Source organism: Lissotriton vulgaris, chromosome 2_1 (genome assembly GCF_964263255.1).
Source record: "Lissotriton vulgaris chromosome 2_1, aLisVul1.2, whole genome shotgun sequence".
Lineage (NCBI taxonomy): Eukaryota > Metazoa > Chordata > Amphibia > Caudata > Salamandridae > Lissotriton > Lissotriton vulgaris.
Genome location: NC_141687.1, coordinates 833663836 through 833676054, shown reverse-complemented (window position 1 = coordinate 833676054; position 12219 = coordinate 833663836). Strand labels below are relative to the sequence as shown.

At 43.8% G+C, this 12219-nt stretch overlaps 1 protein-coding gene across 1 annotated transcript in view; it reads left to right on the top strand.

The window, feature by feature from the left end:
• LOC147731244 (aryl hydrocarbon receptor-like) overlaps positions 1-12219 on the top strand; it is a 932672-nt gene that overhangs the window by 481568 nt on the left and 438885 nt on the right. Inside the window, exon 3 of the mRNA XM_086954170.1 lies at positions 6986-7075. Within this exon, the coding sequence (XP_086810296.1) occupies positions 6986-7075 (90 nt within the window). The remainder of the gene's footprint in view (positions 1-6985; positions 7076-12219) is intronic.

Sequence of the window (12219 nt, the reverse complement as noted above, 5' to 3'; positions counted from 1 at the left end):
TGCAGTTTCGACCAAACTCCGCCAAATGGGAAGTTTTTTCTCGTGTGTGGCTTCCCAATGGTAAGTTGTCAAGCAAGAGCAAGAAATTGCGTCCCCTGGTGCTATTTTCTTGCGCTAGTAGGGCATCTGGTGAGATTTTCTCAACATGGGCGGTCGTGGGCAGTCACAACTGTTCCCAGTGAGAAAGCTGGCACTCGAGTAGAAAATCCTCTTGAGCAGCAGCATGGAGTCAGTACCCTCTGGTGCACCGCGAGGTGCTGTTTGCACTGATTTTGCAGCACAGAACAAGCTCCCAGCGCTAAAAATCAGCACAAGCACCACAACGTGCCGATTTCTGTCCGTTCACGGAACTCCGCGGAATCTCGCTGAGCTTTCTTGTAACTCCACTGAATTCAGTGTAGTTAAACTCTGCATGTTCCTCCCACCCCTAATTTTGTCATTGTTGCCCATCTCTAATATTCAATGGCTGACCTCCCTCATGACAATATTCACCTCCAATTTAATAGTGCTAGCATTTTGCCACAGATGTTTCATGCAAAGAATTTTCTCAAGTATGCCAGCTCCATCCTTTTCCAGAGGAGTCCAGTCTGACAAGAATTACCACTAGTATACAAGTACCAGTATTTTACCATTAGACCAAGAATTGCCTCTAGTACTAATTACCTCTAGTGAATCAGTATTATTCTTTTATGTCAAGAATTACTTCCTGTCTGCCAGTTTTTTGTCACAAATATCAGTCATGCTAAGGATTGCTAGAGCCAATTTGCCATGGGTGCCTCCATAAAACAGGAAATTAATTTACTATTCCAAAATAAGCAGCTGGCTTTCACATTCTCACACACACTCACACTCACATTCACTCACTCACACTCATTCTCACACTCTCAGATATTCATTTTACTAACTTGCACTTACTCATGTAGTCACTCTCTCTCTCATTCTTATTCTAACTCTTTTTTCTCCCTCATTCTCTGTCACTCTCACTCATTCTCACTTACTGATTCTCACACTCTTAACACTCCTTCACACTCATTCATTCTCACTTACACCTTACACTTACACATTTGACTTCACACTTACTCTTACTCAGGGTCACTCACTCTGACTTACTCATACTCACTGACACTCAATCTCACACATCATCACTCACTACCTGTCACTGACTCTCACTCATGCATATATACACACATGCTTACACATATATGCATACTCACACATACACGTAAGCTTTTTCACAAATAAACACACTCTCACTAACAGGCATGCACCCAGCATGCATTTAAAAACATTTTTACTTACCTCAGCTGCCAGGAAATGCCCAATTTCAGCTACTTGTAATTGGTAGAAAACAAGGAGATTGGAGATTCAAACGATACCCATAAGTACGAGCTGTCCTGAGTTCCTGGCCCTGATTTTGCCAGGAGTCACAAAGGCAGTACCAGGGGTCACAAGGGACAAACCCTAAATGGCGTCCATGGAATCAGGTACAGGTCTACATGAGAGAGCTCTGAAATAGAATGACAGAATGGATCTGAAGGTAGATGTCTCAGTTGGAGTGTTCATTACCATTGGGGCTTAGGGTTTGGGATTGGCTTAGGATTTAGTGATTCACCTGATTAGAGTCAGTGAGTCCGAAGGTTAAGGACCAGTGTGCCTTAGGCATGGCGTTCAGAGGTCTTAGGTTTAATACCCTAGTCTCTAGATTTGGAATTCCGTGGTTCCTTGGGTTTAGGGGCAAGAAGCCGCTAGATTTTAGTAGTATTCTTTATTTAGTAGTATCAAATGTTTAATGATTGCTGAGCATTCACAATTTCTCTGATATTTTCTCGAGTTGCAGCCAGGGCCGGACTGGCCGTAACAGGCACTGGGCGTTTCCGAGGTGGGCCGCCATGGTGGGGGCCAGTTTTAGACCCCTGGGGGCCGTTTTTGTTACCGGGGGCTACCTGTGCAGCATAGCTGCAATATTGACCACAGCAACAAAAGCGGCACAGAGCTTTCCGCTAGCATCACTGATTCGTTAACTTGTCCTCAATTTCTACTTGTTTTCAGATTATACTTAATTAAATCAATTAAGTCAATTGCAATACAGAAAGCCATCCACCTAACATTGAAGAGTGCAGTCGCCAAATGGAGAAACTTCAGCTCAGCGCACTCAAACTGAACACAGACAAGACAGAATTTTTAGGCTTTGGCATACAATAGATCTGACCCACAGTTGGTGGACTTCAGAACAGAGCTCTTTTACCATCCCTAAAAGGGATGGGAAAAGGGCTGGGTGCAATTTAGACATCATATTTGATTTACAGCTATCTTTCACGGCTCAAATAGACAAACTCTGAGGGCCCAGCTTTCTTGTGCTATGTATTATCAAGATCATTATCCATCTCCTACTGGAAGCCTACAGCAAATCAACTGATTGGTTATGCTTTTGTGACTTGAGTACTGTAGCTCTTTATATCTCAGACTTTTAATCTACCTCACCAACAGGCTACATCGTATTCTAAATGCAGCACCCACCTCATCATTAGTCTTTACTTAAGAACTTGCATTTCTAGGCATCTAGTTTCTTTCTATTGACTACTAGTCTGGAAAGAGTGCCTATTGAAAGCTCCTTGCTTATATCATGAATCTCTCCATGGCTCTTCTCCTTTTTATCTCAGCAGGAACTTTTTACACTATACACATACCAGGTCAATGACAACAGCAACCTGGTCAACGTTCCAAACTTTAATTGAGCCCAGGTGGGAGGAAGCCTAATCATGTAGCTCACTCTATCTTCTTCTGAGAGAAAATTCAGATCTTTTAAGTTTAAAAAACCATCGGAACACCTACCTTTTTAAACTCTCTAATTCTTCCAGACCACTCTTTTCAAATGTATGCTATGATTGCCTATGATAAGTACTAGGGAACTCTATTCCCGGGTTATCAGCGCACTTTGTATGTTATGAAAATAAATCTATCAAGGGGTACTGGTCTTATGAGATTTTTAGTCCCAGAAGTTTAGTGTTCCCTGAAAGTTAAGTCATCCATACTTTCTGTGACATTACTTTGATTTCCATGTTTTAGTGACCCTTAACTGCAGTGGCCCTTACACTATAGTGGATCATACGGTTCAGTGATCCTTTGGATTTGTCCAGTGCTTGTTTGCGTTGAAATCAGTGGCTGTAGGATTGATATGACTTCATGGTTAAATGGACACTGTGGGTCATTAGTTCCTAGAGCTCGGATTTAGTGGTCCCTGGTGTTTAGGGTTCATTTGTCCCTAAGCGTAGGGCTCAGTGGGCCTAAAGCGTTAATTGTTCTTAAAGTTCACTAAACTGCAATATTTTCTCATGTTTATTAATCCCTAGAGTTCACTTCAAGTTCAGTAGTCTCCAGGGTACAGCTGCCTTATATCTGACTTGCTCCTAAGGATTAGTGTTCCTTGGCTGCAGTGGCCCTCAGGGTTCAGTGATCCCTAGTGTTAGTGTGTAGATCTCACTCGATTTAGTGGTCCATGGTCATTGGAGTTAAGGATGTGTGTTACCTAATGTTAGGGTTTAGTTGCTTGTAGGGTTCAACGGAACCTCTTGTTTGGAGTTACATGTGGATGAGTGGTTCTCAAGCTTACGTTGGATTGGTCCATAAGTTTAGAGTTCACTGGTCCCTTGTTTTAAGGATGGAGAACCACAGTGTTCAGCAGTGATTGCTAGTTTCAATGGCCTCTGTGCTTCAATAATCCTGATAGTAAATCATCTGCGGATCCCATGTTTCAGGAATCCATAGGGCTATAATTTGGTGGACCCTAAAGGTCTGTGAGTAAATGTTTCTTGTGATTAGTAGGCTGTAACATGCTCCATCCGATTTGTGCATATGACCTATGTTGCAAATGTTTTACCCAGAGGTGTAGCATCTTGACACTACTTGGACATGCTCTACTTTTTTTTGTGGCTCCTCCAGTATCACTCAGCAGTTTCAAAAATTACAAGTTTAAAATACTGTTGAGATTACATTTATTGTTATTGAGGTGCATTTTTACTGTGTAAGTGCAAATCCAAGTCACAGTTCACAGTGTGTGTTCAGAACTGTACTGAAATTATTTTGTTTTGTAATACTGATGCTTCATCACCCAAAAGTGAACACAGCAAAATTATGGTTGTAGAGTGCCTAAAACAGGTTGCCAGAGTTAAATGCAAAGTACAGTTAGTAGAACTCAGCAGCACAGGTGATTAGTGCTGAGGGCACTGGGCCCTGCTCAGGAGGAGAACAATTACAACTCCAACATGTCTCAAAAGTCAAATGAACCACCTGAGTAGCCTGCTTTCACTGATATTACAGAACGTTAGGGATCCCCTATCTTACAGATAGTCGCTGGCAAAGTATTCACTACAGTGGGTCACCATAGTAAACAGAGCGTCCTAGTAAATCTAGTAAATACCACTAGCAAATGGGGCACTGAACTTAAAGATAGGGATTTGCTTTTAGACATTGATATCGCCAGAAATGCCTTACAGTGGAGAGGTGGTTCAAATTATAATTGAATCAACCTCAGCTAACAGGATGTGTCCATGAGAGCTATTGTGGAAGGGAAAACGACAACCTTTCTTGTGCCCTGTTCGGGGTTTGGAAAGAATACAAGAAGCTCTGACAAATAAAGTGATGGTACTTGGTGTGTCAAGGTCAAGCAGCCTTGCTACACTTATAACCGCGGAATATCTCTTACTGGTTATCAACCCTATTGCAAAGCAGATATCTTTGTTTTAGTTTCGCCTATCTGGACTGCAAGGCTGTTGTAGTTCCATTATGACTTGTTTCCTTGATTTGACCTCTACACAGGACACACTCCGATCCTCTGTATCTTGCTCCTGTTCTTCTGATCGGGGACTTGCCCCACTCCACACCCAGTAGTACATTTCTTTCTTTTTGGAGGACAGGTCACAGTAGCAGGGTTTCCAGATTGCTAAGCTTGTTCTTAGCCAGTGGAGGCAGAGGGAAGGGGCTGAAGATCATAAGCAACTCTCCGAGTCCTATTCCTGATCAGATGTCCCTCTGTGCTGGTGTAACTTCCAGCAGCCAACTACAGTAGGGTGCTTCTTTACTTCTTCCTGACATCTGGGAGGAAGGAAGGGGATAGGCGCCAAACATTTATGGAACTTCAGGAGAGACCAACCATAAAACCCAGGCATAGTCTTTCCATTGCTTAATGGCCCGAGTACAGCACTAAATGTAGGTCACAGACACAGTAGTAAGCAGGTTGTATCATACGCAAAGAAAAGGGGTAACTTAAAGTAGAGTCTCCATTTTGTTGATTGTCCATACTACTATCATAAAGAGAGAGCTGAAACCTTTGAGGCGGGTAAGCTCAAGTAGTACAGCACCAATCACAACACCCAATACAGCATTGTAAAGGGGAGTTGCAGCAGATGGGCATAGGCTATACAGCTGCCCACCATATACATTACAAAAGTCAAAGAACCTTAGGGGTAAAGTAGTCCCTTGTTGGCGTTGTGCTGTCAGCGATGGGCGTGTCAAACAACACTTCACATTAGTCCTTTGTGGGCGTCAGCGTTGTCAGAGGGGCCTGGCCCAAAAAAAATGGGCGCGGCTTTCACAAGCTCGGCATTCTTTGGCGCGGCTTTCACAAGCGCGGGATTCACTTGGCGCGCCATTCACGCTCCATTACTGCTAACAGTCACAGTACTCGCTTTGGCACGTTCTGACAGGGGCGTCTCCAAACACCAAGGTGCGCCGCATTCACGGCCCATGGCATTCAGGCAGCATTACAGCTATATGGTGTGGCGAAAATTTTTTAAAAAATCAAAGCTTTACAAGAATCCCTTGTGGGCGTGTGCCTTCTGCAAAAAAAGCTCACGCCGTAACATATTGCTCCACGGCTCCGGCGGAGGCTGAAGCGAGGCAGCGTACTAGCCGAAATCACAGAGATCACCATTTAAATTTAGTCCGGGGCTCAGGCGGGGCTTCAAAGCAGTCAGACTAACAGCGTGAATCACACACGCCCAGCCCTCGCAAGCACGCTGTCACGCAGGGTACTGTCAGCGTACAGATTAACGTCAAAGACAATGCTCAGGGGGATTCCATAACCAAGCCACTCCACAACACCCACAAGCTGCAAAGGTTACCGCTGAGGACGCATAGATCACGAAGGCTCTTCAAATACTGTACAGCTAAGGAGGCACATATCACGAACGTTCTTAATAACAGTAAATGCAGAAGCGGACAAACAAATTCCACAAACATTACAAAGTGACATTAGCCTATATGAACAGCTTCTCAAGACAGGTAAAAGACGACGTGCAAGATCAATGTTAAAAAACGCATAAAATTCATCTTGCCTTTTCTCATACTTACGTACGTCATGCTGCATACCTCCCTCAGACTTTGCCTTTCTGGAATTACTACAAAGAAATGTGTTTTATACACACACTTGGTCACCCGTTCATTGTCAATTACGTATACCATGAAACCTTACAATAAATTGGGATTTAATATTACAAACATTGCACACATTACATTTCATCCCCGGACAACGTCAGGACGGGCTGTTAGTGTATTATGTAGGTCCCTATTTACACTGTACATCTACTCCAAAGCATACTATACCATTAACCCTCAGCCTTCCAGCAGCCCGATTTGCAAGGACACTAACCACTCCCTGCGAACACACAAAGATTTATGTTCTGATGGTAAAATGCCAAAAATCCTAAGAGCACCCGCTGTCTGTTAAACTCAATGAGGAAATACTGGCATGACCAGAAATAAGGTGAAAAGGTCAGAACAGCCCAGCATAGTGCATGGACTTTTGGTTCTACAGTGGTCTCTACAATTTAGTGGGCCTCACAGTTGATTGGCCCTATGTTCTGGGCACAGAGTTTCAATGGATTGTATGGGTTTGTGATCTTGTACTGTATGTTATAACCCTGATGGCTAGCACATTTTTTTTGTACTTTGATGAAGTCTAATTTTCTGTTCTTTTTTCCCCTCACAGGCTCTCAATGGCTTTGTACTGGTTGTCACAGCTGAAGGTCTGATATTTTATTCCTCACATACCATTCAAGAATATTTGGGGTTTAATCAGGTGAGTACTGATTTATGAAGTGGTAAATATTATACTTAATATCAAAATTTCATACAGTTTTGTTGCCCTTGTTTCACGTGTCCTTCACCAGGAACAGGAACCAGAAGCGAAAAAGAATGCAGAAAGAAAGCAAACGAATTCCCATCCTTGAAGGAAAAGGCTAATATTTGCATAGAGCAATAGCTGCGCTCTGCGTCCATCCTGTGGACACTGGAGTTTGATACATTTCTTAAAATGAATTCCACAGTGGGGGCTTCACCGTCCTTCTAAAATCTAAATAATTCTTGCTAATCGCATCATCAATTTACTGAACCAACGCCCTCTACAACCACCCTCAGCGCTTGGACTCCCATCAGCACCGAAGACACCGCCCACGCTATGAACACCATCCACTCCGGCTCTCCTTCCGACCCATGCCCTCACCACATCTTCAACAATGCCGACACCATCATCGCTCCCCACCTACGGAACGTCATAAACAACTCCCTCGCGTCTGCCACCTTCCCAGAGAGCTTGTAGCACGCAGAGATCAACGCCCCACTGAAGAAACCCACAGAGGACCCTAAAGACCTCAAAAACTTTCGCCCCATCTCTCTTCTTCCCTTCCCGGTGAAAGTGATCGAGAAGATTGTCAATAAGCAGCTGACCGCATTCATCAAGGCCAATGGATCCCTCGACCTATCCCAGTCCGGATTTCAAGCCAACCACAGCACCGAGACCGCCCTCATCGCAGCCACCAACGACATCAGGACCCTACTCGACAATGGGAAAACCACTGCTCTTATCCTCCTAGACCTCTCAGCCGCCTTTGATACAGTCTGCCACCACACCCTAATAACCCACCTCCACAACACCGGGATCCAAGGTAAAGCCCTGGACTGGATCACCTTGTTCCTCTCCGACAGAACCCAGAGAGTCTGTCTCCCTCCCTTCCCCGGCCACCGAGATCATCTGTGGCGTACCCCAAAGCTCATCGCTCAGCCTGACCCTCTTCAATATCTACATGAGCCCCCTCGCCACCATCGCACGCAAACACAACCTCAACATCATCTCATAAGCCGACGGCACCCAGCTGATACTCTCCCTCACCAAAGACCCAGCCCCGCCAAGCTCAACCACCAGGAAGGAATGTAAAATGTCGCTGAATGGATGAAACTCAGCCGTTTGAAACTGAACTCAGACAAGACTGAGGTCCTCATCCTCGGACCATCCCCATCCGCCTGGGACGACTCCTGGTGGCCCACAGAACTGGGCACCGCACCAACACCCACTGACCACGCAAAACCTGGGATTCATCCTGGACTCCTCTCTCACAATGACCAAGCAAGTCAACGCCATCTCATCTTCATGCTTCAACACCCTGTGCATGCTCCGTAAGATCTACAGGTGGATCCCTACCGGAACTAGAAAGACGGTCACCCAGGCCCTCGTCTCCAGCCAACTAGACTATGGGAACGCCCTATACGCAGGAACGACAGTCAAACTTCAGAAAACACTCCGACGCATACAGATCAGATCCGCACGACACATCCTCAACATCCCCCCGCCACAGCCACATATCAGCCCACCTGAGAGACCTGCACTGGCTCCCGGTCAACAAAAGGATCACGTTCAGGCTCCTCACCTACGCACACAAAGTGCTCAACGAAAGGTCCCGAATACCTCAACCACCGCCTCACGTTCTACACTCCAACACGCAAACTCCGCTCCGCCAGGCTCACCCTTGCCACCGTCCCACTGATCCGCAGAACCACCGCCCAACTCCGACTGACCCAGGACCACCTCACAATCGGGAAACACCTCAAGATCTGGCTCTTCGAGCAGTAGCAGCACTCCCCCCCCCCCCCCCCCCCCCCCCCCCCAGCGCCTTGAGACCCTCACGGGTGAGTAGCGCGCTCTACAAGTGTATTGATTGATTGATTGATTAGGGGTATATAACCTCTTGCAGTGTAACTTGAGTTCCTTTTTTAAATACTTCTTCAATATCATCATAACCTTTAATTGTTTCATCAGAACAGACCAACCCACATGTTTTTCTGTGCTTGCAGGAATTTTATTTTTATCAGTTCCTTCCTGTCCCAAGATGTCACCGGTTGCTTCTTCAACATGGCAGTCGTCCTCCTTCACATAGGCAGTGGGAGACATTCTTCCTCCTCTCTAATGCAATTGGCCTGTGAGGGGCTGAAAGGTTTCTTCAGGCAGGTCCATATTCAATGCCACACTCAGATTGGTGTTAGTTGACTAAAGCAATAAACTTCTGGGAGTGTTTTAACTTCAGAGATTAGCGATAACGGTGAAAAGATTTAAGAAATAAAACAATGACAATCTAGATATATACATTTAGGAAGGAAAAATAAGTTGAGAATATCTGCTAAAGGAGTGGAGAACATCTAAATTAATAAAGCATGGGAAAGAATGAGAGAACGATGTTGAAACATAGGATAAAAGCAAATACAAGTTGTGAACAAACTAAAATAGGTTTAAATGGTGAATTACTGAAGTACGAAGTTAAAAAGTATGATCAGACCTGGTTTGGCAGTCTTTTTGTATAATTAACTTCCCACTGAAGGACAGGAAGTGCTTGAATGATGAAATAAGAAATCACATATGAAAAACCTATTGAAATAATTGCCAGGATTCAAATCACATCCATGGTATCAAGACTTCGAAGTAGATTGGTTTTCTTTATGGCAATGTGGAATAAGCATTTTCCAATGCAATAGGTCTCGCATTTGCGAGAGTTTGAGCTATTGGCATTGTAAATGACAATGCCTTTTATTTATGTGTTGGTTGTTAAAACATACATAAAAGGCATGGTCATTTACAATGCCAATAGCTGAAACTCTCGCAAATGCCAGACCTAATGCATTGAATTTTCTTGGTTGGAGGGATCCTGCAGACGAATTTAAACAAACAAAAACCCAAAGCACTTCTCACACATCAAGCGGTTTGATGTAAAGTCAAGGAAGCAGCTAAATAGTCTAGTGTTCTACAGAACATGATAATAGTGAGATTTTGTGACCTAGAAAAAAACTAATATCGGCCAGATATTCACAGATATGAAAGTAAACGGAATTTTTTCCCAAGAGCACTCTAAGAGGGCAAAACCAGGAAGGCAACACTTCCGCCTCACCGTTCTAATAAGTAGCTAAGTGGTTTGTGCATTCTTACCTAAAAAATCAATTGCACAACTATGCAACAAAGTGGAGAGCCCAGAATCGTTGAAGTACAAATTCAGTTTGACAAGATACCAAATCTTTTAGGCAAGGAGGAGCTTAAAATCTGCATATTGTTTGAGCACTTTGTGGTTGATACAACAAAACTCTAAGCCCCTGACACATAGATAACTGTAATGGCCCTATGGGAAAGGTGTGATAAATCGGTTGGCCTACAGAATAGCCCACTTAACCTACAATGGTCTAATCCTCCACTTAACCATTTGGCATGAGTGGAAAGTAATAAGGCAAAGGGATCGAGAGAGAATGTGGGGCAATTATACCTTTTTGAACAAGAAGGGGTTACAAATACATGGTTGGAATTCATTTAGAAGTCCGAGTATGATTTTGCACTAAGCAACATTCATTGTGCAATCGCGAGAGAGCGTAAAGAGGTGGGTCTGAACAGCATCACACACAAGCCATGGAAAGACTCAGCCAGGTAAAACGTCACCACTGACATCTGCTATGGTCTGCAGACATAAGTTTCCAATCCATCAAGGTCAACTCCGCTTTCCATCTAATCAGAGTAAGTAAGCTACGTGGCATTAGATTGGATAATTGTAATTAACATCGTTACAAATGGCAAAGTGCAATATTAAGTATTAAAAATTACATTATTTTCAACACAATATTAACATTTTCCTATATGGACTGTTTAAACTACCCGTTCAGTCCAATACTTTCAATAGAAAGTTTTAAGACTAGCCGTATCAGATAAAGGTCAAAACCCTTGAAAAGTTAAAAGCCATGCGGATGTGATACAGGGAGATTACGTGATTTGCTCAGAATCACAGAATGTTGAGCTCATGCCGACTCTTTAAACTGGTTTCCTATTTCCAAAGTCGGCAGCTCCGGTCCTTATGTCACATCCTTTTCATGAGTTACATGAAAGTGATGTTGCTAATAGTTACCATCGTATGCACATGCACAAATCTTATCATATGAACCCATTTGCCTTTAGGTGGGTTTTTCAACATACCTCATTTGCTTTCATATATTGAACAGAAAGTGGCTTCATCTTTAGTGTGGGATGGGGGAAGTAAATGAACCTGGGAGGCATTTGCTTCCCAGGCCCCTCGTATGGTGTCATCAATTCACTAAAGGCCTGGCTAGAAGAGAGTTTATCAAATATCAATCCTAGGACCTGCTCCTGTCGTGGGGATACCTATATCTGCCCACTCTCTGGCACCCTGTCCAATGTATTGCAGTCCCAGAACTCTCAAATCAATCTTTATTTATCTTTTTTTATTAAAATAAGAACTGCTGTCAGTCAATCCACCCAACTGTACATACCCTCCCCCACAGTGTGTGAGTGAAGAACACTTACTGAAAATAAGTGAAATAGTGAGAGGGCACCTCACGTATGCAGCACCAGAGATCCTACCAGCAGGTTCTCGCCAGTATGGCCAAGCATCATCGGTTGCCCACTCACAGAAACAAAGAAAATCGTGTCCAATAGAGAGACAAGAAGAGCAGAAAAAATTAACTGTCCCAAAACATAAACCCTGTGATCTGCAGAGAACAGTGTGTTCCATGCAATTAAAAATCGAGTTAAGACTCACTATTTGGTTGCCCGCTTTATTCGCAAATGTGAGCTTACTCAGGTTAAAAGCACTGCATAATCCTAACCTTTTCCAAGAAGGCCAACATGTTTCATTGCCATTTACTTATTTTGTGGTAAATTCATCAGGGCGTGGGATTCAATCACTTGCCTCTCTGGACAATACTTTGTATGATGCAGATAGGCTAACAAAACAAAAATAACAGCAGTTCTATCTTAATGAAACCTGGTCAACCAGATAAAATCCTACTCCAACATGCTATATATCTTTCAGTCTTGAATCTCAATAATATATAATAACCCGGTGTAGGCAGAGGGCTCTCATACCAGCCTGCACCAGACCCGAAGGGGATTGTGTTCATCAC